Below are 26974 nucleotides of genomic sequence, written 5' to 3' on the forward strand. Positions count from 1 at the left end.
AATTTGAATTGTTGAATGGCAAACCTATCTTTGGTAAAATATACATACACAGTCACTACACCCGGCTCCTCATCCATTAAGACTGGCATATGTTTTAAAACTTATAACAGTCTGTGTTAATACTCCGCCTATTTTACTCATAAATTCAGACAATGATATCTATAGATAAGCAAGAATGTAAGCTACATGAATGTTGTCTTTAAGAACCCATTATGTTAAACTGAGAACTAGAGATTATACCTATGACCCTATGAGCATTATTGTGATCTTCTTATGATAAAAAATTAATCATTTCCTATAGACGTGTGGTATTTACGTTTTCGTCAAAAAATCACCTCTGTATCAAGTCAACACAAGTTTGCTTGCTTCCCTTATCAACAGAATCTACACAAATGTCTGGATAAGTTTAAAAATATTTTGTCCCGTAAGTGCCCTTTTCTGGGTGTCCTTTGTTTTTGCACATTCCAACGTTTTGACAAATTTTCGGCGAAAGAATTACTTGGTTCGTCTATTATGGACAAAACAATAGCTGTAGATAAGTTTGGCCAGGGGATGGTCATGAAAAGAAGCTATAAATATGGATATTTTGCTGGGAATACCATCAGTTCTTTTGGTGTGTTCGTTGGGGCAGTTGCAGTAAAGTTTGAAGGTAAGTGCGTGTAAATTTTACTTTGATTTTCAAATTTTATACTTAGGCTGGGTTGCACCATCTTACTTTGACTTTAACAAACGTCAAAAATCTGTCAAACTCCATACAAAATATGCCAGTTACCGTTATAGTTACGGTCAAAGTTAGGTGGTGCAACTCAGCCTTAGTGTTGTTATAAGATGTAGAATCAAAAAAAGAAGTTACTAATAAGTAGAGTGATGAAGTTTAAAAGTTCGCGCCAGTAAACTTGTAAATGGTTGCTCGTTTTCCTATGTCTAACATATCTGCGACTAAACCTACTACAATTTAGTAAGCGTTAAAAATATAATAATAATGGATACTTATTATCGTTTTCGTTTCTCCGTAGATGTTCAAGAAGACAGTATTACTTCTGGCCATAGCGTCGGCTTATGCGACCGAAATATCATCTTCATACGCCTTATTAGAGAAGCATTCCACATTCAAGCCCGACTTGAAGACAGAGCCCATTGATGAGAAGCACAGAACATCTGAGGCTGAACGACACCCTGTATACAACCCAGAGGACTACAGACGCGCGTTTGTGAAACCTGTAGAGTCAGCCAAACCTGTGTCTGCTGACCATGACCGAATGCTAGCTGACCAACCTGCTGAAAACAACGCTGATGTCAGCAGAATTGTAAGTAAACACTGGAATTTATTTAAAAGTACTTTATTTTATTTAGAGATACTTTTTAGTCACACATAAATAGGCACTATAATGAACATGGTTTAAGAGAGCGCCTAGTTTCTGTTTCACTGAAAAGCACTTACTTTCCGTGAATTTATGTTTAAAAAGACAATAATTTCATTGAAGTGACTAACACTAATAAATACAAAGTCACAAAGTTGTATACGAATTAAGTAAGTACCTAGGGAGACTTCAGGTCGAGTGTGACTTTGTTTGATAATTCCGTGGTATTTAAATGAATGTTTATTTCAGGACAATCTACAGATTCCTGGATATGGATACTACATGCCCGCACCAACAGACGTGGCTTATCCTGATGTCCCATATGCACCTGGCTACGCATATGCTCCTAGCAAGTCAGTATTATACTCGTAGAACTTAATTACTATCTTGCTCAAATCGCAAAAAAATAAAATTAGCAACAATTTCACCAATCGAGAGCAAATGATCTATTTTTTTTTTAATTATTCAAATGCAACTCCTCGAAATGGTTCACTTGACAATTGCTAAACTAGGTCTTTAATACGAAAAAATCTCGAATTTCGGTACAAACTAAGTATCAATTCTGACTGTAATTGGTCAATACTTACATTCCACCAGTCCGAAGGCTTGAATCCATCCATACTATATTTTAATAATAATAAATAAAATTGTTTATTTTCACACCTTATAGAGCTTATACATTACATCTAAAGTTACAATTAGAATTAAACATACATTATGAAGGAACAGAGAATGGTGTGACTGGAGCCTAATGTAGGGCAGCCCTGTATATCAGGACTCCAGGTCCCACCCGTTTATTATTAGAGTTAATATATTATTTTATTATGAGAGTTTTAATTGATCAGAGTTTTTTGGAATTATTAATTTTAATCATTTTGATTTGATTATTATCATTTTGCAGCTACGACATGTATGTGGAGCCTGACACTTCAGTCGCCAGCATGCTGTGGAGCCAAGTTCCTGATTCTAGGGTAAGTTTTTCCTTAGAATATAATTTTAAGTCAATAATTACCTATTAGCGAAAAGTATTATGAATAAATTAGTTATTATTAGAATTTACTTGAAAATTAATTCAGAAACAATAGTTAAGAGTTAATAGGCAGTTAAGAGGTTATAACAAGAGTCTATGGTAAATTAGAGTAATAACTAAGTATATTGAAAGAATTCATGGATCATGCGATAAGTAAAAAAGACGTACAATTTATAATAACTCATAGAAATACGATGTAATTTAATTTTATACTAATCATATTTTTTCTATTTCAGTCAATCGTCGGCTTCGTTGCGACCACCATATCCAAGATAATGGCGAATGCGTTTCTTATTCTTGTCGGTGCTTTTATTACCGTTGGAATATGTTCTTATACGAGTCTTTGCCATATTCATATCAATGGCATTGGCCCCATTCAAGAGGAGATGAGGTCCCTGATGACTCCTGAAAAGTTACAAAAGATTGGACACGCCGCCGAATTCGTTAAAACTGCGATTGACAAGTACCAGAAGATCCAAGGAGTTGAAAATGTCGAAGCTAGCAGAAGACGTCGCTCGATCTTCTTTTAGATTTAGATATTGTTTAACATGTAAATAAATAAATAAATAAAATATTTCAGACAATTTTAAAAATCCATATTAAACGGGTTCGAAAATAAACATACACACAAACAATAACAAATTAAAAAAAAAACTTATAGTAAAGAATTATAGTTTAAGCAATAAATACAGTTTTATCAATATTGTCGTTTGCTTATCACATTTCCTATCCAAATAATAAAAATATGTACAGGATAGCTCTACTGTTAGGTAGTAGTAGGGAAAATAATTCACTCAATGTTAAAGTTTATGCGGATGGATGGAATGGAATTGGATTAAACAAAACAGTATCAGTTATTGTTTATAGATCAGTGTAGAATAAAGGCTATGTTTATAACAATATAGGCCAAATTGTAACAGTTAGTGTCACAATACTGGGTGATTTTGTAATCAGTATCCGAATATTAAGGTACAATCTTATTCCAATCGGCCGACCGCAAACTGCTAAACTCTATGAAATCTGCAGCGCGGCATTGCAGTGCTGCATTCAACGTGTGCCAATTTTGATAAAAATAATTACATGAAAAAAAAATCTTTACGTGAATCGATTCAGTTACTGATTCTGAGTTGCTCCTAAAAATTTGGACACTGATAACAAAGTCATCCTGTATAAGTTGGTCTTGTGAAGAACAGAAATTCGTGCGGGTGAAGCCGCAATCAAAAGCCTATTCAAAAGGACATGAAATCCTTTAATTCCTTCATGACTCCTGATCCTGACTGACTGAGAAGTTACATAAGATCGGACACGCCGTGTAATTATTCAAAACTGTGATTGATAAATTTAGAAGATAATAAAGTAAACCCATCAAAAACATAAATATGTTAATTTATGAGAGCCAAGTTCAATATTATGATACCTACGTGCCTTGGTTCTTGACTTCATCGAAACAAGAAGTGAAAGGATGATGGGCATATTGGGCGTTAAACCAATAGAAACAAAAAGTATACTAAATTAAAGCTTAATACTAGTACTTCATTTCATAGTATGACAACAATCCTGAAATACACGGGGATACGGAGATAGAGGTCGTTGAATATGCAAAGTTTCCATAGTATTTCACATCACATTAGGGTAATAAAAATAGTATTAGGTCAATTAGATTGCTTTTATCGATCACTAGCTGACCCGGCGAACTTTGTTCCGCCTTAATGGCAATAAATAAGCAGACTTTTTTTTATTACTTCGAACGGGATAAAAAGTATCCTATGTCCTTCTCCTGGCTCTAAACTACCTCCCTGACAATTTTCAGCTAAATCGGTTCAGCCGTTCTTGAGTTATAAGTGGAGTAACTAACACGACTTTCTTTTATATATATAGATATTGAGAGTATTGTATCATATCTTACTATCGATTCTATCGATTTAGTAAGTACCTATGTATACTGAATAAATCATAATCGATTATTCGATTGCAATAATCGGTTATATTGCTGAAAATAAGGAATTGAATTAACAATCAAATGATAGTAATGTGGCAATCAATAAAATCGATTAATCGAATTGTTAATCGATAAACCGTTTTTGGAATGCATCGCGATGTTGTGGCAGTTGACAAAGGCCTCACGCCGCTCTCCTTGGCGAACGAGAACTGGCGCAAGCCAAAGGTCCTGAGCGTCGCGGATCGGAAGGACGTATGGAAGAGCAAGGAGCTGCACGGGAGGTTCTATCGGGCCCTTACAGGTCCTGATGTAGACCTCCTCGCCTCGGTGAACTGGCTACGCTTCGGTGACCTCTTTGGGGAAACCGAGGGTTTTGCTTGTGCAATTGCTGACGAGGTCATGATGACGAACAATTACCGAAAATATATCCTGAAGGACGGTACGGTCGACATTTGTCGAGCATGCCACCGTCCCGGAGAGTCACTCAGGCATATAATTTCTGGTTGTTCGCATCTTGCTAACGGTGAGTACTTGCACAGGCATAACCTAGTAGCCAGAATCATCCATCAGCAACTTGCTCTTCAGTACGACCTTCTTGAATCTGAGACGCCTTATTACCGATACCAGCCGGTGCCAGTTCTCGAAAATGGTCATGCATTGCTCTATTGGGATCGTTCTATCATCACAGACAGGACTATTGTCTGTAATAAGCCTGATATTGTGGTGGTTGACCGATCCCAACGTCGGGCAATGCTCGTTGACATTACCATCCCGCATGACGAAAACCTCGTGAAGGCCGAGAAGGAAAAGCAAAGCAAATACCTTGACTTGGCCCACGAGGTGACCGCCATGTGGGATGTTGACTCGACGATCATTGTCCCGATAGTTGTCTCGGCAAACGGGCTAATAGCGAAGAGCTTCGACCAACATCTAAAGAAGCTCTCGCTGGATGGTTGGCTCAAGGGTCAGATACAAAAGGCGGTGATCCTCAGCACGGCACGCATTGTCCGGAGGTTCCTCAGCCTGTGACCCTACCACCGGTAGCTTGGGCCCTGCTCCGCTACCAGCGGAATAACTATTTTTAAGTATTTTTTTATAATGTTTTTTTTTTTTTTTTTTTTTTTGATAATTTACATTGTAAAAAAATATTTAAAATTAAGAACCAAGGTTAATAAAGAGAATAATAATAATAATTTTTTATTTCGGAAAAAAAATATTTTCCATAGTGGGTTAGTAGTTACAGCCTCCCTAGACAAAACGCACTTTTTGATCGAATCGAAAATCGAATCCGTCAAATTCCATACAAAAAAGGGGCTTTTCGACCACTTTTCGACTGGTTTGCGATTATAATGGCACTTTGTCTAGACCCACAGATGTACTTATAAGCTAGTGTTAGTAATTAAAACAAAGAGAGTGGAAAAAGAAAACCTAACCTAATGTGTTCTGCATTCGCCTCAACTATCGCTGCGCGACCTATGATGACACTAAAAGAAATAGAAAAGTAAATTGAGAAACAAAGCTTACCCTTCTCTCGTTTCTCGCACTAGTCTATTTTGTGATTTTTGTGGACAATTTTTTTCCATTCGATAGGGTCTTGATTGAATGCTATTTTTTATCGTTCATCGATGCTCACAGTTATTCTTCTCTAGATTTTGTCTCAGATCAAGTACAAACTTTCGCCTAGGTTTTTCGCCTTTTGTCGCCGATGTTTATTGCGTCAATTTAGTTATTCTGCGTTTCATTTCTTGACCCTGGCCCTGACCTGTAGATCCCGAGAAAAAAAAGTTGTCAATTATGTCATTAACGTCAGTCAAGTCGGGGCTCTGTTGAATTTTTGTTCTTTGTTGTATTGTGTGTGTAGTGAAATAATTGGTTCTTTTACATTAATTCTGAGATCTTGGAAATCATTAAAATAATCGGGAAAGGTTTCTTAAAAGGTACAAACACTTTAATATACAGAAAATATGTTTTGAGTTGAATGTATTCAATGAGTATAAATATCAAGTGCTGCAACTATTTTGAGCCGGCACCGAGATGCTATCTAATGTTTATTTAGAAATCTTATGGCTATTCGTAACATATACAATAAACAATGTTATCAGTGAAGAAGGTTTGGGTAATCTGGTGAGGAATTCGGATGGTAAATTCAATGTAGATATTAGCGGATGCACTGTGCTAGAAAAGCAATGTTCGCACTTAATTGACGATTTTGCATTATTGTCATGCGCTTTAAATGCTACGCACAGCAACAAATCACAAGTTGCATTCATTTGTCAGCACAAAATATGGACATATCAAGCAGAACTCCTTGACAATAATTACTTGGATTTTAAGTTAAAACAACCATGCCAAGATGAAATGATAACATCAGAATGCCTGAAGCCAACGGAGTACGGCATCGACTGTATACTGAAGAAAAAACCAACTATACGAAGTAAAATTTGTTGGAGGACTATAAATAAAGTTGAATCTTTAATTTTCAATGACTGGCAAATCACGGGGAATTTTTTGAGGAAGTGTTATGATGATATTCAGTCTTTTTCCTGTGGTAGAATTCCCCCAGATCCCAAAAGCCTGTCACAAACGCACACATTGAAATGTCTACTAAATAAAGAACAGGATTTAAAGCCGGAGTGCCAGGCTGAGATGACTGCTCTCAAAGAAATGAAGTATAGCATGTTGCAGCTAGATAAAATCATATTTGCAGCCTGTAATTTGGACCAAAAGACGGTATGTCCAGATGAATTGCCTGGGACTTGGATGATGTACAAATGTCTAGTAGATCATAAATATGACAATGGTAATGTAAACATTTTTTTAATAATTATGTGGGTATTTTACGTTTCTTTTTTATAACTATTGACATTTTATTTCTTTCAGCAATGACAAAAAGGTGTCGCGATCAACTATTTTATGACCAAAGAAATATGGTGATGAACTACAGAATGAGCAAAGGCTTGGTGAAATCATGTAAAGAAGACATACGAAAATACCACTGCCGGAAAGGTGTAGTGGAGGACAAAGATGTTAGACTTGCTCAAATTCTACTCTGCTTGGAAAACGTCTCTCATAATGAAAGTGCAAAGCTTGCCCCTGATTGCTTGATAGAAATGACTGACCACAGAAAGATGTTGATGGATGACTATAGGTTGTCACCAGAATTGATGCAAAACTGTGCCAATGACATCAGTATGCTGTGCAAGGGAGTTGAGTTAGGAGGCAAAACCATCCACTGCTTAATGGATCATGCTAGACCTAGACGAAGAAAAGATAAAAGAATCAGCATGGCATGCCAAAGATCTTTAGAAGTATTGGTACAGGAAGCTGACCCCGGTGAAGATTGGAGAGTGGATCCTATTTTGAGGAAAGCTTGCAAGCCAGTGGTGGACTCAGCATGTAAAGAAGTTGATGGTGGAAATGGCAGAGTGATGTCTTGTCTCATGGAAAAACTTGGAACCAAGGTTATGTTGGATGAATGTGAAACAGCTTTGTTACAGATACAGTATTTTATTTCTAGAGATTTCAAGCTAGACCCCCAGCTGTACAAAGCCTGCAAATATGATGCTGTTACTAAATGCAAAGCTAAACTTCAATGGGCTGACACCACTGAACACCAATCTGAAAAGGATCCCCTCATATTGCCTTGCTTGTATAATTATGCTTACAATTCTGAGCTAAAAGAAGAACTTAAACCAGCATGTGAACAGCAGGTTCGAAAAGTTATGAGGCAAAGAGCAGTAAATGTAGATCTGCTGCCAGAAATTGAAGACTTTTGTATTGATGACTTAGCTAAGATTTGCTTTGAGGGCACTGGTAAGGGAGAAGAAATCAGATGCTTACAAAGCAAGATTAAAGAGTTGTCACCAAAATGTAAAGAAGTGGTTGCAAACTTCACTGAGATGCAGAGTGGTCACATTGAACTGAATGCTGTAGTGAACAATAACTGCAGGATGCAAATCCAGAAACTGTGCTATTCAGAACTGAAAAGTAAAAAAGATGATGATGATGTCATGGAATGTTTGATTTCCCATAAAAATGATCCAGAAATTAAAGCTAATGTCAAATGTCGCGCTGCAATAGAACATGAGCAGCTGATCTCATTAAAAAACTATAGATTTACAAGAAAATTTAAGAATGCATGTAAATCTTATGTAGTCAGATATTGTCCTAAAGCACAAACCAAAAGCCAAGTGGTATCTTGTTTGAGTGAGATTGTTAGGAATGATACTATAACAAGGAGGAAACATACAATATTAAAGGACTGTAGACAGCAGTTGAGAAGTCAACTATTTCAGCAGAAGGAGAATATAGAATTGGATCCAGAGCTTCTGGAGGCTTGTAATAAGGATTTGAAAGAGTATTGCCCAAATGTGCCTCATGGGGAATCTGCTGCTTTAGAGTGCCTTCAAACAGCCAAGGGCAAGTTGAGTGACACCTGCAGGAGAGCCATATTTGTTGTCAGGAAGCAAGAGTTCAATGACAACGCCATTGATTATCACCTGATCACTAGTTGTAATGATATGATTGATTTATACTGCCATAATACTGAGACATCTAAAATTTTGGACTGCTTGAAGGTACAATCTACATTGTGTTTATAGACAAAATTAACTACGATAGGACTTTTACATTAGTAACTGAATGTTTCTGTTATTTCAGGCTCATAAACAGAAAACTGACTTTGATGAGAATTGCAAAATTGTTATAGTCAACAGAATGATTGAACAAAATACAGACTACAGGTTCAATAACAACTTGCAGAATGCTTGTAAAGATGACGTCATGAAATATTGTTCAGATATAATTGGTAAGAACTATTTAATATTTATTTATTTATTATTTATTTATTTATTTATTTTATAGAAACCAACAGCGATACATTGAAAATATTAGTTATAAGATTTAGACTGATAGTATAGCCAATGAAAGGTTTCCCTTTTTATAAAAGTACATTGTTGTTGGGAAAAAATATGAAAAAATATGCAAAGTACCTGCTAATAAATGTGGGCAGGCCCTCCACTAGGTGTACCGACGGTCCGGTAAAGGTCGCGGGAGGCACCTGGATGCGGGCAGCGCAGGACCGTACGTTTTGGGAATCTTTGGAGGAGGCCTTTGTCCAGCAGTGGACGTCATTTGGCTGAAGCAAACGAACCTACTAATATAAGCATTAATTTAACATACAGGATCTAATGGTGTTATAAGTCTATTTCACTTTGCCTTTACAGCACATGAACCTCAAGATGTAGAGCTCCAAGGAAAAGTATTATATTGCTTGAAGGAGAAATTCAGGGACTCAAAGCTGACAACACCGTGTGAGAATGAGCTGGCCAATGTACTGAAAGAACAAGCACTGAATTATCGTCTTGATCCTTTACTTGGCAAATTGTGTAAAGCAGAAATCCAGACAATATGTGCTGTGCCTAATGACTCCATAACCAATTCTGATGGCCAGGTAAATATTGATGGTTACTAGCCTAATACTAATTCTACATCTCTATTATTAGTCACACAATGGGTATTGTATACAGGGTGATCCATTCATTTGTGAATGATCAAACAAAAAAGGATTGATTCTACTCAAATACAACAACTTTCATACAGGAAAAATGCACAAGTTTTTGCAAATTGTTCCTGTAAGATTTTTTTGCATTTGAAAAGTACAATTAATCTTTTTTGTTTGAACACCCACAAAAAAGTCACCCTTACAGCCTACATGTTCTTCTTTTGGTCTGAAAATCGCAAATATTACAATAATGTAATGTGAATTTAAAAATTGTAACTTACAGCAAGCAAACTCCATGTTTCAGGTTGAAGAATGCCTTAAAAATGCCCTTCTCAATCACAAAATTGTGTCGGCTGAATGTGCCCGTGAAGTGGTTCAGATAATAGAGGAAACGGAGGTGGATATTGAGGCAGACCCTTTGCTAGAGAGGGCGTGTGCATTTGATCTCTTAAAGTATTGCAAGGATCTCGAGCATGGAGCTGGGCGACGTAAGCTTTTGTATATCTTACTAGTTTAATAATATTTTTATCAAATCTAATAAATGGTGAATTAAGAACTTGTACACGCGATGTTCTTTAATAGATGCGACGATGCGCGGTTGTAGCGATACAGACGCGATAATATATTATTATGCAAGTCGTACGTAGCCCAAAGACTAGCTGTGTAGGAAAAAAACGCATTGTCGGCGCATTTAGAAAACGGTGTGCACTGGCACACACATGTGGACAAAATGTATATTTTCTAATACGTTTCGTATCATATTATTTTATTACGAAGATGATAAAAATACTTTAATAACACTCCATTTGTTTCTTTTAGGTTTGAAATGTTTGAAAATCATTCTGAATGATAGTACTAGAAAGTTAGAACCAGATTGCCAGAAGGAGCTATCAAGCAGATTAGAAATGTATCGATATGTCGCATCTGTAAGTGCCATGTTAATTTTCATTATTTATTATAACTACCCACATAATTTACGAAGTAAATAATAACAATTTCTTGTTTATTTTTCAGGCAAACATGGTTGAAAACTTTGGCGATGTATTCAACGAACTCTCATCATCTCCATCAAAGAAGTATTTCCTAGTTGTATGCATATCTTTTGTAGGCTTAATTTTTATATTTGGTTTATATTGTGGTCGCATGACCAAAAGAGCTATGTATGTTAAAAGAAAATAGGATATAAATATTTACATAATAATTAAATAAGGGTGATTATAAAAATAAAAAACCGAACCTGCACTACAAGTATAAAAGTACAATTTATGAACAAATATTCTATTTATGAACAAAATATATTCTATCTATTCTTGTTATTTATTTCTATTTTTCTTTCTTTTTAGTAAATGTTAGTGAATCTTATAATCCCAGTCATCTAAAAACATGCTTAGGTAAGGTGCAAGATATTTAGAGTGATAGACACCAATGGTAACAATAATTTGCATTTATTTATTAATCTCAAATAAAACTTGTTGCAGGTTCGGTTTTTGATTTTTCTGTTACCCAAGTTTTATACTTTGTGTTTTACTCAGTACCTGAAAAATATTGTAGTACTTAAATGATAAATTAAAAACATCCGCCACATACAATAAGACAGCATATCAGGAAGATATGGGATAGGCAGGGCTTTATTGATTAGTAAAGACTATAGTATGTGTCAGTCTAAGAGCTCTTACACACGAGCAGCACATTGACGACAGCAAAGGCGACCGCAGTCGCCGTCACTTGTCGGCAGCTAGCCGTCGACGTGCCCGCAGCAAGCTGTCGACACGTCGACGTCTGCCGTCGACGAGTCGACAGCTTGCTGCGACGACCGTGTCGGCGTACGTCTTTGTACAGGAGCCAGCCAGTTGAAAATGGATTTCATTGAAGAAACACTGTTGTTGCATTACTCCGTCGTCGTCGACGAAAGAGAAAGAACCGGTCATTGTGGGTTTAAGAAATGTTATTGAATAGAGAACGAGACTACACACACCGACGCCCATGCTCTATTTTTTAATGTTTTATTATGGTAGCCTTCTAAATTCGAGTTCCATATTATTTCATTGTTTTTGACAGCACTAATTTTTTAGCAATTCCGAATCAATTTGTTCGGAACTCATTAGGTGTGCGTGTAAGCTCCTGGACTACTGACAGTTGACCTTCAAAATGGCGGAGGCGGCTAGCTGTCGCCACCTGCCGGCGGCAGCCGCGAACGCGTCGACAGCACGTCGGCAGCATGTCGACAGCTAGCCGTCGCCTTCTGACGTCGACTGCAGTTATAGATGACCCACGCTGAACTGTCCCGCCAAACTCAATGACAGGGGGGCGCTACCATCGTTCAACTATAAGGTTTCCAACATGGCAAAAATCTGAACCAGCGATCCGGTATTGACGGTGGCGCCCCACTGTCAATGTCATCGACAGGACAGTCCAGTATTTTGGAACTATACATGCGTCGACAGCAAAATGCTGTTCGTGTGTAAGAACCCTAATTTTATCAAGTTCTGGTTTAAAATGTAAAATATTTTGTGCGTTAACTTGTCCATTCTCATGAACTAGGTGGACATTAAAATTAAATAAATCTTACAATTGATCCAAACAACATTCTAGGAAAAGAAATCAAACAATCTTTACATAATCCTTATATTTAATTATCTAGACAATTACTTAAACTTAAAACTAATTCCATTCTGCCACATCATCAAACTCCATATCTTCAATGGATTCTTTTTTGATGTTTGGCTTATTTTCTTTCTTAGCTTCCACTTTAATTTCACCTTTGAGCAGTTTCTGGCTTTCTTCAAAGTATTGATTGGGATGATTTATGCCTAAACCAAAGTCAATGGAGTGTACGGTGTCGAAGTATTTGCTGCAAGCCACCTGGTAATGACCCTTTTTGGTCACTTCCACTATGTCATTTACAGCTGAAACAAAATTGTTTATTAGATCTTTATTCAATAAATTAACAGTGGCTAAATAATTTAAAATAATATTGTTTACCTTGAGGATCTAACCCATATCCTAGTAATTTATTCTTCAGATTGCTAACATCACAATGCCTATAAGGACATCCATGGCAGTCACCAGGACCAACAGTCTCATTTATTATTCTCAAACAGCTGAATGGGGAATAATTCTTCTTACTACCCTCTTTTCCATAGTTGTATCTGACATTGTAAGCATATTGCTTCTCAAATTTATCCAAATCCATCATTTTGGTAAACTCCTCCCTCCAAAATCTGAGAGAATCTTCCAAAGTCACTCCAATACCTTTCAAGAACAGGCCATATTGAAGTCTACCTCCATGTCTCAAGTGATGAGCTAACCTTAATTGGTCGTGCAGCTGTCTCATACACAACGGGAAAGATTTGAGTGAAAGGGAGTCCAAACTCTCAATAGGCACAACCGCTTTAGTGTCAGTAAAGTTGTTACCAGTATATGACTGGTGCAGGCCCTTCAATAGACTCACAAGCCTCTCATCCTGTTCAATCTCTCCAAGGTGGTGACAAGCAACAGCCAAGTTTTGCCTCAAATGTGTACGAAACTGAGCAGACAATACAGACACAAAGTCTTTATGTGGAATATAAGCATAACCACCTCTCAGAAATACTTTCCTGGACTTGACCAAATCTAGAACTTCATAGAATTTTACTTTATAAAATTTCATGTTGTCCACATTAGGATGAGAAGTTGATTCTCTGAGGAAGGTAATAACTTCATTTTTCTCTTCTTCAGATATATTGTTATAGCACAGATTGTTTAGTTTAAAAAAAGATTCTACAGCATCTCCACTCATGTTAATAAACCTCATTTTGAAAAGTTCCAGTTCTCTTGCCACAAACCAACGTCGTAGCTCTTCATTTCTGCAGTAAGCTAATCTAAGTATAAAGTGAGCAATGTGATCTTTTCTCCTAGCTTGTAAGTCGGCTTCTGTTGTACCACATTTAGAGACTTCGAAAAGCCTTGAATAGTATTTCAAACCTTGATTTCTTAGATCAGTTGTCACGAATTCCTTCCATTCATCAGAGTACGCTCGTAGTCCTCGCAAAGTTGTAGCTGTAGCTAAACTCCTAAGAAGTGTTAGCCTCTCCAAAGCTAAGGTTTCAAACTCTTGTAAAGAAATGTTTTCAGTTGGCGGAACTTTATACATTTGAAGATCATGAGGATAGGTTTCCATGAGACTTCCTGTAACCGGAGCTCGCGTAGATTTTCGTCGTATGTTCAAATCCATTATTATGTTTTATTTATCAATGTGTTTTATAACTGGAAAATAGCATTACACTATTTATCAAATTAATAAATTGAAAATTAAATAAAAACAGGCCCTGTCTCATCTGTGTGTAGGAAACAACAATAAAAAATGGCGCGAATATTTTGACAATTTGACACTGACAGTATTTTTTTTAAACAATTGTGTGTCGAGGGTAATGATTTCCATTCAACGAAATTTTTCAATAAAAATATGTCATCGTAAAAAAACGGTAACGTTAATTACTTAAATTTTTCCGTTTTCCTTTACACCTTGTGAACTGCCTAGGGCCCGGTTTCCACCTAGGTGGAACCAAATTCCACCTAGGTCGTCAATTTGTCAGCGGGTGGCAGCGCGACGCGAAGCGGAGCTGTGCAGAGCGGAGACGAGAAGTGGAAATAATGAAATCTGGTTAATCAATACACTTCTCTGCTCCGCTCCGCTTTAGTGGAAGCCGGTAAAATTGTTAACTAAGGCGAATTAACGTTAGCTGTAAAATGAAATAACGTAGTAACGTTATTGATGTAGTCGAAAAATGGGTCCATCTTTCGACTGCATAAAATGAAACGTAAACTCAAGTGACACGCATGCTGTCACGCTGTTTCCGTCATTCCTTTTCCTTTTGACAGTACGATGAGCCTGCCTGTCAAGTTTGAGTAAACTCGAGCAAAACACGATAATTCATTTATAAATTAATTCTACCTGTGTTTGCAAAATTAGATATGTCTGTATTATAAATCAAGTAAATTTAGGCTATGTGTGTTGAGTGGACGAATGATTCATTTGTAATTTAACAAAACATGGTATCTAATAAAATGCAGTCGTCATTAGACGATTTAGTTCAATATACACAACTTTTTAAACCGGTGCCGACTATTTTACAAGGGACCGTGTTACCTTTTCTGATAATCTACCCGGTGGTGTTCTATTCGTGGATAGCAGTGTATGGTTTTGAGGATAACTTTGAAGCTGGCTTTGTGACAGTGGCGGTGGTGGCAGTGATTCAAATTTTGATCTGCCTGTGCTGTTACTGGAGTGTGCACATTCAGTGCTTCCTTTCTTGCTCTGCGGTGAGTTAATTGAACTGAAGGTTCCCTTGTTACCAGCATTTCCAAGAGTTATTTTATGTATTTTAAACTCTAATGTTGGATTCATTGTAACCTTAATTGATTAAGTGTTCCCACCCGTCAGTGTAATTTAATTTATTGTGCAGGTGAAAGATCCTAACCAAGCTGAGATAGTGAAAGTGGTCCCTACTTCCAACAATGGATTTTCAGAAATTGTTAGGTTGCACCATACAGTGGTAAGTAATTATAACTAGCATGAAAGAAAGAAGAATTTATTGAGATATTTGATTGAATAAACAGATTTTTATTCATGCTTTTTCATTTCAGTCCACTAAAAAAGGAAGTACTAATCCAGATTTATGGTTTATATTTCAAAAGAGTAAATATATTTACGATTGGGATAAGAAGACTTTCCATACTGTGGAGTTCCCAATCAACAAAACTTATGAAGAGTATATGGAGTCCAAAGGTTTTGTGGATGATGAGAGCATAGAGACAGCTGAAAAGGAGTTGGGGAAAAATGAGATGGTTATGGTAAGTTCAATCATCTCTTCAATACTAATTAACCCATCAAACCCCAAGCAGTCGTATAAGACCACATAAAAATTGATTTCTATTGTGTTTCTGTATGCAAGGATTGAAGGTTTAATAGAATTTTCAAAGTTTCTATAACACTGGCAACTGGTTTAGAAAATACCAAATTGATTAATTGATAATCAATTGGAGTAGTTGTGATTTTGTTGCATTTGTAAAAATTACCTGATTAAAGTTTAAGCTCAATTGTTATTATTTTCCAGGTTGTTCCAGAATTTATGGAGCTGTTCAAAGAAAGGGCAACTGCTCCATTTTTTGTGTTCCAAGTATTCTGTGTGGCTCTGTGGTGTCTTGATAAGTATTGGTATTATTCAATATTCACCCTCGTGATGCTTGTTATGTTTGAGTGCACTCTTGTACAGCAACAACTTAGAAATCTGGCTGAGATTAGAAAAATGGGCAACAAGCCTTACAATATTAATGTTTATAGAAACAGGAGGTGGCGACAAATCATGAGTGACCAACTTCTCCCTGGTGACATTGTGTCCCTCACCAGATCAGTCAATGAAAATCTAGTACCTTGTGACATAGTCCTTCTAAGAGGCTCTTGTATAGTAGATGAATCCATGTTAACCGGAGAAAGTGTGCCTCAGATGAAGGAGCCAGTAGAAAATGAGAAAAACCTTAAGCAAAACCTAGATCCTGAAGCCGATGGCAAACTGCACATGCTTTTTGGTGGAACTAAGATTGTTCAACACTCATCTCCTGGGAAAAATGTCTCTTCAGGCCTCAAAGCTCCTGACAATGGCTGCATTGGTTATGTAATTCGTAATGGCTTTAATACATCACAGGGTAAACTACTCCGAACAATTCTGTTTGGTGTCAAGAGAGTCACTGCTAACAACCTAGAGACATTTGGATTTATATTATTCTTGTTGATATTCGCAATTGCAGCGGCTGCATATGTTTGGATTAAAGGTTGTGAGGATCCTGAGAGGAATAGATATAAACTGTTTTTGGAATGCACACTGATTTTGACTTCCGTTGTGCCTCCTGAGTTGCCCATAGAGTTATCGTTAGCAGTAAATACATCCTTGTTATCACTATCTAAACTGGCTGTGTTTTGCACGGAGCCTTTTAGGATACCTTTTGCTGGAAAAATTGAAATATGCTGTTTTGACAAGACAGGCACATTGACTAGTGACAATTTAGTGGTAGAGGGAGTGGCAGGTATTGGAGATCACAAAGATGCTGCAGTCATTCCTCTCTCCGATGCTCCGATGGAAACAATACAAGTGTTAGCATCTTGTCATTCTCTTGTGCAACTTGATGATGGTATTGTTGGAGATCCATTGGAAAAGGCTACATTAAAAGCAGCAGAGTGGAACCTGACCAAAGGTGATGCTGTAGTACCAAAGAAAGGAAAGTCTCCCGGTTTGAAAATAGTACACAGAAATCATTTTTCAAGTGCACTTAAAAGGATGTCTGTCATAGCAGGTTATCAAATTAATGAGCGAGGTTTTATGGAGACACATTACATTAGCAGTGTGAAAGGAGCACCAGAAACTGTGAAAACTATGCTGAAAGAGGTTCCTAGTCATTATGACCATGTTTATTTAACATTATCCAGGCGAGGCGCCAGAGTATTAGCACTAGGCTACAGGAATTTAGGAAAATTGAGTTCCCAAGAAATCAGAGAATTGTCTAGAGAAGATATTGAATCAGACTTGACGTTTGCTGGTTTTGTTATAATATCCTGTCCTTTGAAGAGTGATTCAAAGAAGGCTATTGCTGAAATTGTTAATGCATCACATTCCGTTGTTATGATCACCGGTGATAATCCGTTGACCGCTTGTCATGTTGCAAAAGAACTGAACTTTACACAGAAGACTGAAGTTCTTATTCTTAGTGAAAATAATAGTGATTGGAGTTGGAAATCGATTGATGAAGAGATTCATTTACCTGTTCAACCATATAAAACAACAAAACAGCTGACTTCAAAGTTTGATCTGTGCATCACTGGTGAAGGTCTTACATTCCTTAATGAGTATCATCACAAGTTTTTGTTAGAGTTAATGCCCCATATTAAAGTGTTTGCTAGATTTGCTCCAAAGCAGAAGGAGTTTGTTATTACTACATTGAAAGCCCAAGGATATGTGACTCTCATGTGTGGAGATGGCACAAACGATGTTGGTGCTCTCAAACATGCAGATGTAAGTATAACCTTTTAGTCTTATTACCAATTTACAAGGTCATTTTTAGATGAGATTCCTCTCCAGTAAAAAAATCATATTTAATGGATATTTTGTGGTCTCAACAGATTCTTAAAAGATTCCCTTTTAAGGCCATAAGCATACATGTGCATTAGACCTCCTTTTCTTGTCTTTAAACAAATATATCAGAAAATACACTCGGCATCAAATAAATCGCACCTCCCGCGACAAGCACTTATCAAACGTATGCATCCCCACTTCCCACCAACATTGGTACCATTTGAAAGCCTAGTTCTAAATTTCATTTCATTAAAGGAAAGGTTTTTACCCCAAAAATGTGTCTTTACAAGGATCCAGTCACTTCTTCAAAAAATAGGTAGTTACGCTATATCCATTTTTTATGACTAAAACTGTTAGGTTGGGATTAATCGCTATCCATCTGTTAAAGTGGACACGTGAGATTTTTATTTGGTTTTATAACCATAAAAATTGGTCTAATTGATCCCAGAGGTGAGCCCAAAGTGAGGTCTATTTTCAAGTCATATTTATGGTAAATGTTAATCATTTATTTAGAAATGAAATGTATTTTTCTTTAAGGATATTTTTGAGCTTTCAAATAACACCAATTTTGTTGGGGTACCATGATTGTGTCAGAAGAAAATCTTTAAAGTTCGCGTCGCGGAAGGTGCGGTTTATTTGATGTTGAGTGTATGTACAAAATACGATGTTTTGCCCCAATATTTTAGGTGGGTGTGGCCATCTTAGCGAACGCCCCAGAGCGTCCCCGCGAAAGGGTCCGAGAAGAGAGGCCAGTCGAGCCCGAGGCCCCGCGGAGGCCACCGCCCGCCAACCGTATAGAGGCCCGTGAGGCCGCACGCGCGGAAGCCGCCGCGAGGCTACGCAGGGCCATGAAGAAGCTGGAGGAGGAAGATCAGCCGCAACTCGTGAGGCTTGGCGACGCTAGTGTCGCTGCGCCGTTCACCAGCAGGCTCTCCAGTATACTTTGCAGTAAGTAATTTGTGGCGAATACGAGCCGGAACATAGTGTGGGCAGGCCCCCACTAATGAGGATCAGTACTGTTGTAGAAAATTCAATAAAACTAGTATCTACGTTAATGTTTAAGACATAAGAAAGATATACAGGGTGTCCCAAAAACAATGGATAACCCTGTAACCATCGATAGGCCTTGCCATGGTCTCCCTAACGTCCAATTTTGACCCCAGTAAAAATATCACCGTTTTCAAGATTTTTAAGTTTTTGTGCATTTTTAGAAAATTGCCACCTGCGATTACTTTTTCTCATGCCATTTCTACAAATGAGGATACTTTTCAATCTAGTTTTTTTCCTTATCACAAGGGATAGTTGGGCTATCAAAAGAAAAGATTAAAGTTCAACGATCTAGTTTAAAAGTATGAAAATTTTAAGAAATTGCAGAGAAGAAGGAAAAATGATCAAAAGTGCAAGACAATGAATTATCATTGTCTTGCACTTTTGATCAGCCATCGTGTAAAAAAAATGTAGGAAGACCATCGTGCCCATTACCTTAAAAACTTCCTTGGTTAATTGAGATTCTGAAAAGGTATCACAAGCTTATGTATTCTGTATTATTTTTATCTTATGGCTACTTGAATAGCAACTAGTATGAAAACTGCAAAAATGCAGTACGCCGGCAGCGTTCGGATCGGATATAATGACGTCATCGTCCCCGCGCCGGGCGGTCAGTGAACTTTTTTAGTAATTTGGCCATAACTTCGTCAATTTTTGTCGTAGAACAAAAATTTTTGGACTGTGTATTAAGGATTTCTTAGCCCTATAAATCTGCATTCACAGCTAAAAATCGAAATGATCCTCATTAGACCGACGATCTGGTCAGAGTAAATACAAATGAGTAGGTCATCTTCATAGAAACGCACCGAGCGCGGTTTGTATGTGAGCGCGCCAATATACGTATTGGCGCGCTCACATACAAACCGCGCCCGTGCGTTTCTATGAAGATGACCTACTCATTTGTATTTACTCTGATCTGGTGAAGGTCGCGGGAGGTGCCTGGATGCGAGCGGCACAGGACCGGTCGTTGTGGAAATCCTTGGGGGAGGCATTTGTCCAGCAGTGGACGTCATTTGGCTGAAACGAACGAAGTAATTTGTAGTCCGCGATATTAGACAGGGGTGGCGAATCGGAACCATTCGATAAGCCTTGTCAGAGAAAATAATAATTTCCGCTCGACTTGTTATCTAACGATTTTGTACGCCCACTAGTGCATGTAAGATGTTTAATTAATATTTAATTTCGTGATTGCTTCACCTATTGAGACGAAACAATCACAAAATTGAATCTGGTGTCGAGATTCTTTCGCCCCTAGTTACCTGAAGTTTAAAACATTTATAGATGTTTCATCCACGAAGACCAAATTTTTGGTCGAAAGAAGCGCGGGACGCGGGGACTTTGATTTGAGCAATCCGCGTGTCATTATTGTAGTGTGCGTGTGAAATCATGGATGATTTAGCGTGTACCGATAACACTAAAACATTAGCGGAAGAATGGTGGGTGAAACGATCTATGTTTATCACAGATGATGAAAATCTTAAGTTACATAGTAGCAACACTCACCTAAACATATTTTCTGTCTCCAGTCTGCCACATAATCAAGCAAGGCCGTTGCACGCTGGTGACCACGCTGCAGATGTTCAAGATTCTCGCATTGAACGCACTGATCCTCGCGTACAGCCAGTCCGTGCTGTACCTCGACGGGATCAAGTTCAGCGACACGCAGGCCACGCTGCAGAGCCTGCTGCTGGCGTCCTGCTTCCTCTTCATATCCCGCTCGAAGGTGAGAGCGAGACGCAACATACTGGTCTACTCCCGCCTCTATAAACGCAGCTGGTATCTTACATCCAACGGTTCTTTTTTATCTTGAAATTGATAGCAAGAGTGAGATACTGGAACTTGGAAATGTTTGCTTTACAATAGTCGATTATTACATTAAGGAGTCAGTCAGTTCGATTTAAACTTAATACAACTGGGATATTAGCTGCGAGTCCAGGTTCGTTTTCTTCGCCCCGCTGATACCTTTGTGTACTGCGCAACGACTCGTGCGATGTTCCCAGCCGCCATAAAGTTTGCATCGGACTATCTTGGTGTATTTTTTTAATGTTGTCCATACCCATGATGTACGCTGATACAATAAACGACTTTTTTGTTGCAACATGCTGTCCCCGCACATTCAGTTATTATTCAAATGACGTCATATCATACATTTGAACCTTTTTTTTTAAATATTCTGTTATTTCTTTCCACCCAGCCGCTGCGACAACTATCGAAGCAGCGCCCCCTGCCGAACATATTCAACGTGTACACGATAATGACCGTGCTGACTCAGTTCGCCGTGCACTTCCTGTGCCTCATCTATCTGGTGCACGAAGCCACGGCGCGGTCGCCCGGCCGGTAAGTGTAATTGAATTATGACTTCATTCATTCTATCTACATACAGATTTGTCTATCAAAAAATGAAACAGAGGGGTACTTTTTTATACCAGTCATACTTTCTGTGCGAAATCTGCAATTTTGTATTCAATTTCGATTTGAATTGCTCCAAAACTACGTCTCGTATTGCCTCCTCAGACAAATTACATATGTAACAGTTAATTTTTTTTTGCATCACAAAGAGGAAGCTCTTGGCATGCATCTCACCTGATGGGAAATGGTGCAACCTACACTCGGAATCCTCAAACAGAGGAACTGGCTGTGTTACCTCCAACTGCCGGATTATAACAATGCTGTTAATACTGCGAAATAATTGCGAAATCATTTCGCTCGCATTTATTCGTCTCCGTGAAGAAAATACACATAATTATGTACACCAGAAGAAATTACTTCTAGTAATTAATACATGATTAACTAAATAAATAATATTTATTGCAGCGATACGAAACCAAAACTGGACATGGATTTGGCAGAAGATGAAGAGCGGGAGTTCGCGCCAGACCTTCTTAACAGCACCGTCTACATCATATCCATGGCCCTGCAGATATCCACCTTTGCTATCAACTACAGGGTAAGTAAATTAATCAATAACTCGTTTATATTGACCAATTAATTAATTAGCTGGAAAAATTAATAACCATCTTTGTATTTTTAAGCAGTTCCGTAGACTGTATCAAGCTATCTTTGGAAGAAAAATTTTTTCTATCAAATTAGAAATAAGTCCTAGTTATCTCAATATTTAATAATGCCTGTTTAACCCTCTGAGGACAGTATGATCAAGATTGAATTAATTTACAAATAAAAAACATATTTGGCTTGGCACGCGACCGGTTTATAACGACGAACACGGTCTTTCAAATACGTGTCACAAAAATACACCGCGAGGTAACTGTGCAACAGCGACATCTATTGACAGATCTGCGAACTAAATTGATTTAGAATCTACCAACCGTAACTTACACACTGACCCCCTTACTAATAAAAAGTAACACAGTTGTTGAACACTGTTTTAAAATGACATTTCCATACTAAACGTCACTTTAAAACACTGTTTTAACCTTTAGCTACTGAGGTGGATTTAATTTCACGTAAACACTGACGTGGGGGCCTGAGAGGCCCGCACATGTGTGTGCTTATATTTAAAAATATATTATTATCTTTTTAGGGTTTTTATGTTTAATAATTATTAATATTGGTTATATTTCAATACAATAAAACGATTTTTATGTAAATTATTTGTTAATAAGTACGTATTATTTCAATATTTAGAAAACTTGTAGCATTTTTTGGCAAAAATCTCATGAAAGCATGATTCACAAAGTTAGCATGAAAAATATTCATAAATTTAACAAATCAACTTAGAATCTTAATTTTCAATAGTCTTTTTAGCTAATGATGTATCAGTAATCATAATATGAAAAAGGGGGAAAATAATTACACACACCAAATAGTGCGAATTAAACACAGTCTGGATAAACTTGCTTTGCTCAGTGAAGGAAGCCATACATGTTTTTAAAATGTAGATTTCATTTGAATCTTCAAAAGACATGTATGGGACTTGGTTTCATCGTTTAAATCTTGATAGACAGGTACAGGCATATCATTTCCTAACATACGTGCCAAAAACTACTGTTCTTTTATTTTTCGTTAAATGCTGGTTATTTTTACTTCCGAGATACCGCTTTCTCTCGGACGACGTACTATGGGCTCCATATTATAGATTTTTTCAAATTATTTCAAGAAAAGACGACAACTAAATGAAAACTATAGACAAAAAAAGTTACGCCAATACTGAGGTGGGGGCCTGAGAGGCCCACAAGAAACTTTAAAATTAATTTACCTACTGAAATTGCGCGTGCAATCACGTGCACAGTTGTTGACAGCCTCGGCGCAATGAAACTCGAAGGTACTAAAAGATTCGCGTGTGTCGTGCACGTGGGAGAGGAGAAATTCAACAATTTGACTTTTTCAGGGCCTGAGAGGCCCCCACGTCAGTAGTTAAAGGTTAATTAAAGTGACGTTTAGTTTTATTAGTAAGGGGGTGAATATTGACCTATTAATTAGTTGCTTATGTCTTTTGTTTCAGGGCGAGCCGTTCATGGAAGGTCTGCGAGACAACAAGCCTTTGCTGTACAGTATTGTAGTGTCGGGAGGCGCTGTATTGGCGTTGGCCGCCGGCGTCTTTCCCGACCTATCCAACATGTTCGAGATCGTCGACTTTCCACTTGATGTAAGTAATTTACACTTCCTTGATTCTGTTAACTGTATAAGCGAAGACAACCTGCTTTGTGTCATGAGCAGGAATGACTCGTGATCGAATAGTAATCGTATTGCTTATACCACAGAATAATAATAAGTACTACCTGTGGTACTACGTACAAAGTTTTACTTCGCGAAGGTAATTAAAAAAATGTATGCTCAATGTCATTAACAATATGGTGTAATTTAGCTTGTCTCAAGAGTCAAGCATCATTTTGTTGACAAACGTCAGTGATCGGCACTGCGCCGAAGCTATAGGGCTGACTTCGGTAAAATGACGTGAGGTGCCAAACTGCAGAAAATGGCGGAGGAAATACCTACCTACATGATTTAGCATGAATTATCATGAATAATATTAACTACTTATTTACCTCTCAGTCTCTTGAGGCAACTTAAAAAAGTACATTCTGTGTTTTTATTATTATTTAGCATCACGCCACTAGAAGCGTTAGTGTACCGTGAGGTCTCTGTATTTTAAAATTTTACCGATTGTGTGCGGGCTCCCAGGTTGAGAATATTTAGCAATACCTAAGATTTATTATTGTAGTTTAATATGATTATGACAGCTTTCTTTCTTTTGTTTCAGTACCGAGTGATATTAGTGCAAGTGTTAATAGCAGACATGTTGTTCGCGTACCTAGTGGATCGCCTGTGTCTCTGGTTGTTCGGCGAGGGCCGATCCTTCGCGTAACGTGCCCCACTCTATATCATTATGTACATAAGAAATATATGGGGTCCCTAGGGATACCGCTCAAATATTACGTGCATTTAAGTGTTGGATGTGTCAATGGTATTTATGTAATAAATGTGTAGTTAAATATATTTTTCACGTTTTATTTAACGAACTCGTTTTCAGTATAATTTCCCGACAGGTATTAAAAACATAGCCTCAATTTTAGCAGGTTGGTCTTAAAAGTCAACTCAAATGATTTAACATTTTATTCTTATGCTGGACAGCTTAATTGCTATTAACATTTTCACTTAGGAAAAATCCAAATGCGAAAACACAATAGGTAACGTTACGCCCGTTAAACTACTGTTGCGTCAGTTGCGAGGGTTATTCAGTATTTCCATCCGTGTCCGTGGCCAAGTCCGAGACCAAGTCCGCTGTAGCCGAGGCCAAGAGTGTTGTAGCCGAGGCCAAGTCCGCCAAGTCCGCCAAGTCCGACGCCGCTGTGGGCTCCCCAGCCGCCGAGACCGCCGAGTCCGACGATGCTAGTTGAGATTGGAGCGATGGGTGCGGCTATGATGGGTTTGTGGAGGATTGGTTGCGGGTGGACGGCGGGTCCTATCCTCTTGACGTCAGCGTTGAAACCGGTGACCGGGTCGGCGTGGTAGTCAACCACTCGCAGGGTGCCGTCGGGTTCGGCGACGGAGTAAGAGCCTTTGACCACTCCGCCGTCGCGGTACTCGGTCTGTGCCTTGTTGTCGCCTGTCAAGGGGTCGTTGACCGCGTAGTTGAAGCTGTAGCGAGGGATCGACTGAAAAGAACAGTTTACAATAAGAAACATCGCAAAAGTTGTGCGCATTAGAGCCGTAATACAGTAAGGCACAGGACCGGTCGTCATGGAAATCCTTGGTGGAGGCCCTTGTCCAGCAGTGGACGTCATTGAGCCGAAATCAACGGACAAATAGTAATACGATTAACATTAGAAGAAAAAATACTTACTGAAAATAACAAAAAAAAAGCATTTTACTTACCACATGGTCGACCGCGGCAACCGTGGCGTAGCCTGTCAGGGGTGCGTATGGAGCCCCCGCTACCACTCCAAGCAGACAAGCGAACTGTAAATACATATAAAACATGATATCTCATCAAATATTCCTCCACTTTTGATCGAACCGATTGCGTGAAATTGCTAACGTTTAGTTCTTTTCATCGAGCCGCAAAAGTGGTAACGAAATAATGGATGGCCACATACATTTTAATGAATATTTAGCAGTTACTGTAATCCGTCACTTTAGCGTTTAATCTGACGGTTTTGACAAATGGTAGCAGCCTGTTTCACGCTGTAGGTAAATCTAAAAAATTTAAGCTTGATTATAACACTAAAATCAATTAACACTTAGGTATACACAGCGACAATCACAATCTTACCGCGATATGTTTGAACATGTTGTGTTAGTGCGGACGTCCAAGGAAGCTGTTCCAGTGGATACCCCAACTAAGGACCGACCGCTTATATACCACGGCACTCCACAATTTGTCAATCCTTATCCTGCCTCAGTTTCACGCTCATTGACTATTCGCGTTACATTGTCGGACGCGTTTTCATAAGCGTTCTAATTCACTAATTACGAGTCTTATTCAAATACGATAATTGTTTCAACAGATTCCTGTTTGTGTTTGGACACGGAATTAATTTGACAGTGATAGTTGACGAAATTGAAAAATCAGCAAACATCTTAAAAAAACGATCTCGATGCTTTAAATGTTTTGAACTATAATATGTTACATAGTTAATTAAGCGAAAAATTAAGTTAGGTATCTACGTTTATATAGGCAAGTTGGTACACTCATGAGACATTTCAAACACTAACCTCCAGGAATCGAACCCGCGATTACTTCCAGTGATGACGCGAACCACACTGGGTGACAATGGCTAGACTTGTAGAGGCGGTTTTATGTCAGTGCACTAATAGTTTACCAAGCTAGCAGTACCTACTTAAGTACGAGTAAGTAACTTTAGTTTGATAAATAAAAATAAAGGCACTAAAATTTCCACGTACCTACCTCTTTCTCTAAAACTACTTACTTAGGATTAACAAAGAGCCTTTTAGTCCGATAGAACAAAATCACTGGAACTCGCTTTCAATTAACTATCAGTGGTATAATTGAAATAGTTTGGAAACTTTGCTAGCTTACAGACAGACGTTATACAGATAGGTTTGAGATTTGAAAATAATAGCACTAGCTAATATCGTTAAGGGAACACGTTTCCATGTTTTCTTACAACTTGAATTGAGGGATTTTAGTGCTGTTATCTATATACTTATAATAAATCTGTAGAGAGGTCAATTCTGTACATGAAATATATTTTCAAAATAACTATCAGGGGGTGATTAGTGATCGATACTGATGCCAAAAATGCAATCAGCAAAATTTTTGTCTGTCTGTATGTCTGTCTGTCTGTCTGTCTGTCTGTCTGTATGTTCCTTATAGAAACAAAAACTACTCGACGGATTTTAACGAAACTTGGTACAATTATTCTTCATACTTCTGGGCAGGTTATAGGATACTTAGGAATTCCCACGGGAACGGGCATTAGCGGGAAAATCCTTTTGTATGAAAAATCTAAACCGCTTAAGTTAGACGCTTGAAATTTGGCAAGCAGGTACCTTAGTAAACTTAAA

At 38.0% G+C, this 26974-nt stretch overlaps 6 protein-coding genes across 6 annotated transcripts in view; 3 read left to right on the plus strand and 3 right to left on the minus strand.

The window, feature by feature from the left end:
- Positions 1–6093, minus strand: part of Tmem18 (transmembrane protein 18) — a 71526-nt gene extending 65433 nt beyond the window's left edge. The window contains exon 1 of the mRNA XM_028308901.1: positions 5855–6093. The gene's annotated coding sequence lies outside the window, so the exon portion shown is untranslated. The remainder of the gene's footprint in view (positions 1–5854) is intronic.
- LOC114355863 (uncharacterized) lies at positions 542–2965 on the plus strand. Its single transcript, XM_028308897.1, has 5 exons — positions 542–649; positions 1017–1307; positions 1611–1714; positions 2263–2332; positions 2628–2965. The coding sequence occupies exons 2-5, from the start codon at positions 1017–1019 to the stop codon at positions 2919–2921; spliced, it is 759 nt and encodes a 252-aa protein (XP_028164698.1). The 5' UTR covers positions 542–649; the 3' UTR covers positions 2922–2965.
- Positions 6094–6129: 36 nt separating the features above from the next.
- Positions 6130–11348, plus strand: Glg1 (Golgi apparatus protein 1). Its single transcript, XM_028308891.1, has 7 exons — positions 6130–7130; positions 7211–8907; positions 8990–9137; positions 9556–9782; positions 10138–10321; positions 10653–10759; positions 10848–11348. Exons 1-7 carry the CDS (start codon positions 6365–6367, stop codon positions 11010–11012), a joined length of 3294 nt encoding a protein of 1097 aa, XP_028164692.1. The 5' UTR covers positions 6130–6364; the 3' UTR covers positions 11013–11348.
- Positions 11349–12444: 1096 nt separating this feature from the next.
- LOC114355868 (DNA primase large subunit) lies at positions 12445–14170 on the minus strand. The gene is made up of 2 exons (XM_028308906.1): positions 12816–14170; positions 12445–12739 (listed from the first exon to the last, which is right to left on the minus strand). The coding sequence occupies exons 1-2, from the start codon at positions 14044–14046 to the stop codon at positions 12495–12497; spliced, it is 1476 nt and encodes a 491-aa protein (XP_028164707.1). The 5' UTR covers positions 14047–14170; the 3' UTR covers positions 12445–12494.
- A 519-nt stretch (positions 14171–14689) lies between these two features.
- LOC114355829 (manganese-transporting ATPase 13A1) lies at positions 14690–24442 on the plus strand. The gene is made up of 10 exons (XM_028308853.1): positions 14690–15134; positions 15278–15367; positions 15459–15665; positions 15929–17878; positions 18625–18886; positions 20512–20708; positions 21180–21322; positions 21800–21932; positions 23448–23591; positions 24207–24442. Exons 1-10 carry the CDS (start codon positions 14865–14867, stop codon positions 24309–24311), a joined length of 3501 nt encoding a protein of 1166 aa, XP_028164654.1. The 5' UTR covers positions 14690–14864; the 3' UTR covers positions 24312–24442.
- A 239-nt stretch (positions 24443–24681) lies between these two features.
- CPR57 (cuticular protein RR-1 motif 57) lies at positions 24682–25927 on the minus strand. Its single transcript, XM_028308874.1, has 3 exons — positions 25719–25927; positions 25322–25405; positions 24682–25101 (listed from the first exon to the last, which is right to left on the minus strand). Exons 1-3 carry the CDS (start codon positions 25734–25736, stop codon positions 24682–24684), a joined length of 522 nt encoding a protein of 173 aa, XP_028164675.1. The 5' UTR covers positions 25737–25927.
- Between the last annotated feature and the right edge of the window lie 1047 nt (positions 25928–26974).

This window comes from Ostrinia furnacalis, unplaced genomic scaffold, assembly GCF_004193835.3.
Source record: "Ostrinia furnacalis isolate ACB-3 unplaced genomic scaffold, ASM419383v2 OfSCF2566, whole genome shotgun sequence".
NCBI lineage: Eukaryota > Metazoa > Arthropoda > Insecta > Lepidoptera > Crambidae > Ostrinia > Ostrinia furnacalis.

Coding starts and splice junctions, on each gene's coding strand:
- Glg1 (XM_028308891.1), top strand. CDS start 6,365: ATGCTATCTAATGTTTATTTAGAAATCTTATGGCTATTCGTAACATAT. Junction 7,131..7,210: donor AGATCATAAATATGACAATG/GTAATGTAAACA, acceptor TATTTCTTTCAG/CAATGACAAAAAGGTGTCGC. Junction 10,760..10,847: donor TGTATCGATATGTCGCATCT/GTAAGTGCCATG, acceptor TTTATTTTTCAG/GCAAACATGGTTGAAAACTT.
- LOC114355863 (XM_028308897.1), top strand. CDS start 1,017: ATGTTCAAGAAGACAGTATTACTTCTGGCCATAGCGTCGGCTTATGCG. Junction 1,715..2,262: donor TACGCATATGCTCCTAGCAA/GTCAGTATTATA, acceptor ATCATTTTGCAG/CTACGACATGTATGTGGAGC. Junction 2,333..2,627: donor GCCAAGTTCCTGATTCTAGG/GTAAGTTTTTCC, acceptor TTTCTATTTCAG/TCAATCGTCGGCTTCGTTGC.
- LOC114355868 (XM_028308906.1), bottom strand. CDS start 14,046: ATGGATTTGAACATACGACGAAAATCTACGCGAGCTCCGGTTACAGGA. Junction 12,740..12,815: donor ATATGGGTTAGATCCTCAAG/GTAAACAATATT, acceptor ATTTTGTTTCAG/CTGTAAATGACATAGTGGAA.
- LOC114355829 (XM_028308853.1), top strand. CDS start 14,865: ATGGTATCTAATAAAATGCAGTCGTCATTAGACGATTTAGTTCAATAT. Junction 18,887..20,511: donor GCTCTCCAGTATACTTTGCA/GTAAGTAATTTG, acceptor TTCTGTCTCCAG/TCTGCCACATAATCAAGCAA. Junction 23,592..24,206: donor TCGTCGACTTTCCACTTGAT/GTAAGTAATTTA, acceptor CTTTTGTTTCAG/TACCGAGTGATATTAGTGCA.
- CPR57 (XM_028308874.1), bottom strand. Junction 25,102..25,321: donor TTGCCGCGGTCGACCATGTG/GTAAGTAAAATG, acceptor TGTTCTTTTCAG/TCGATCCCTCGCTACAGCTT.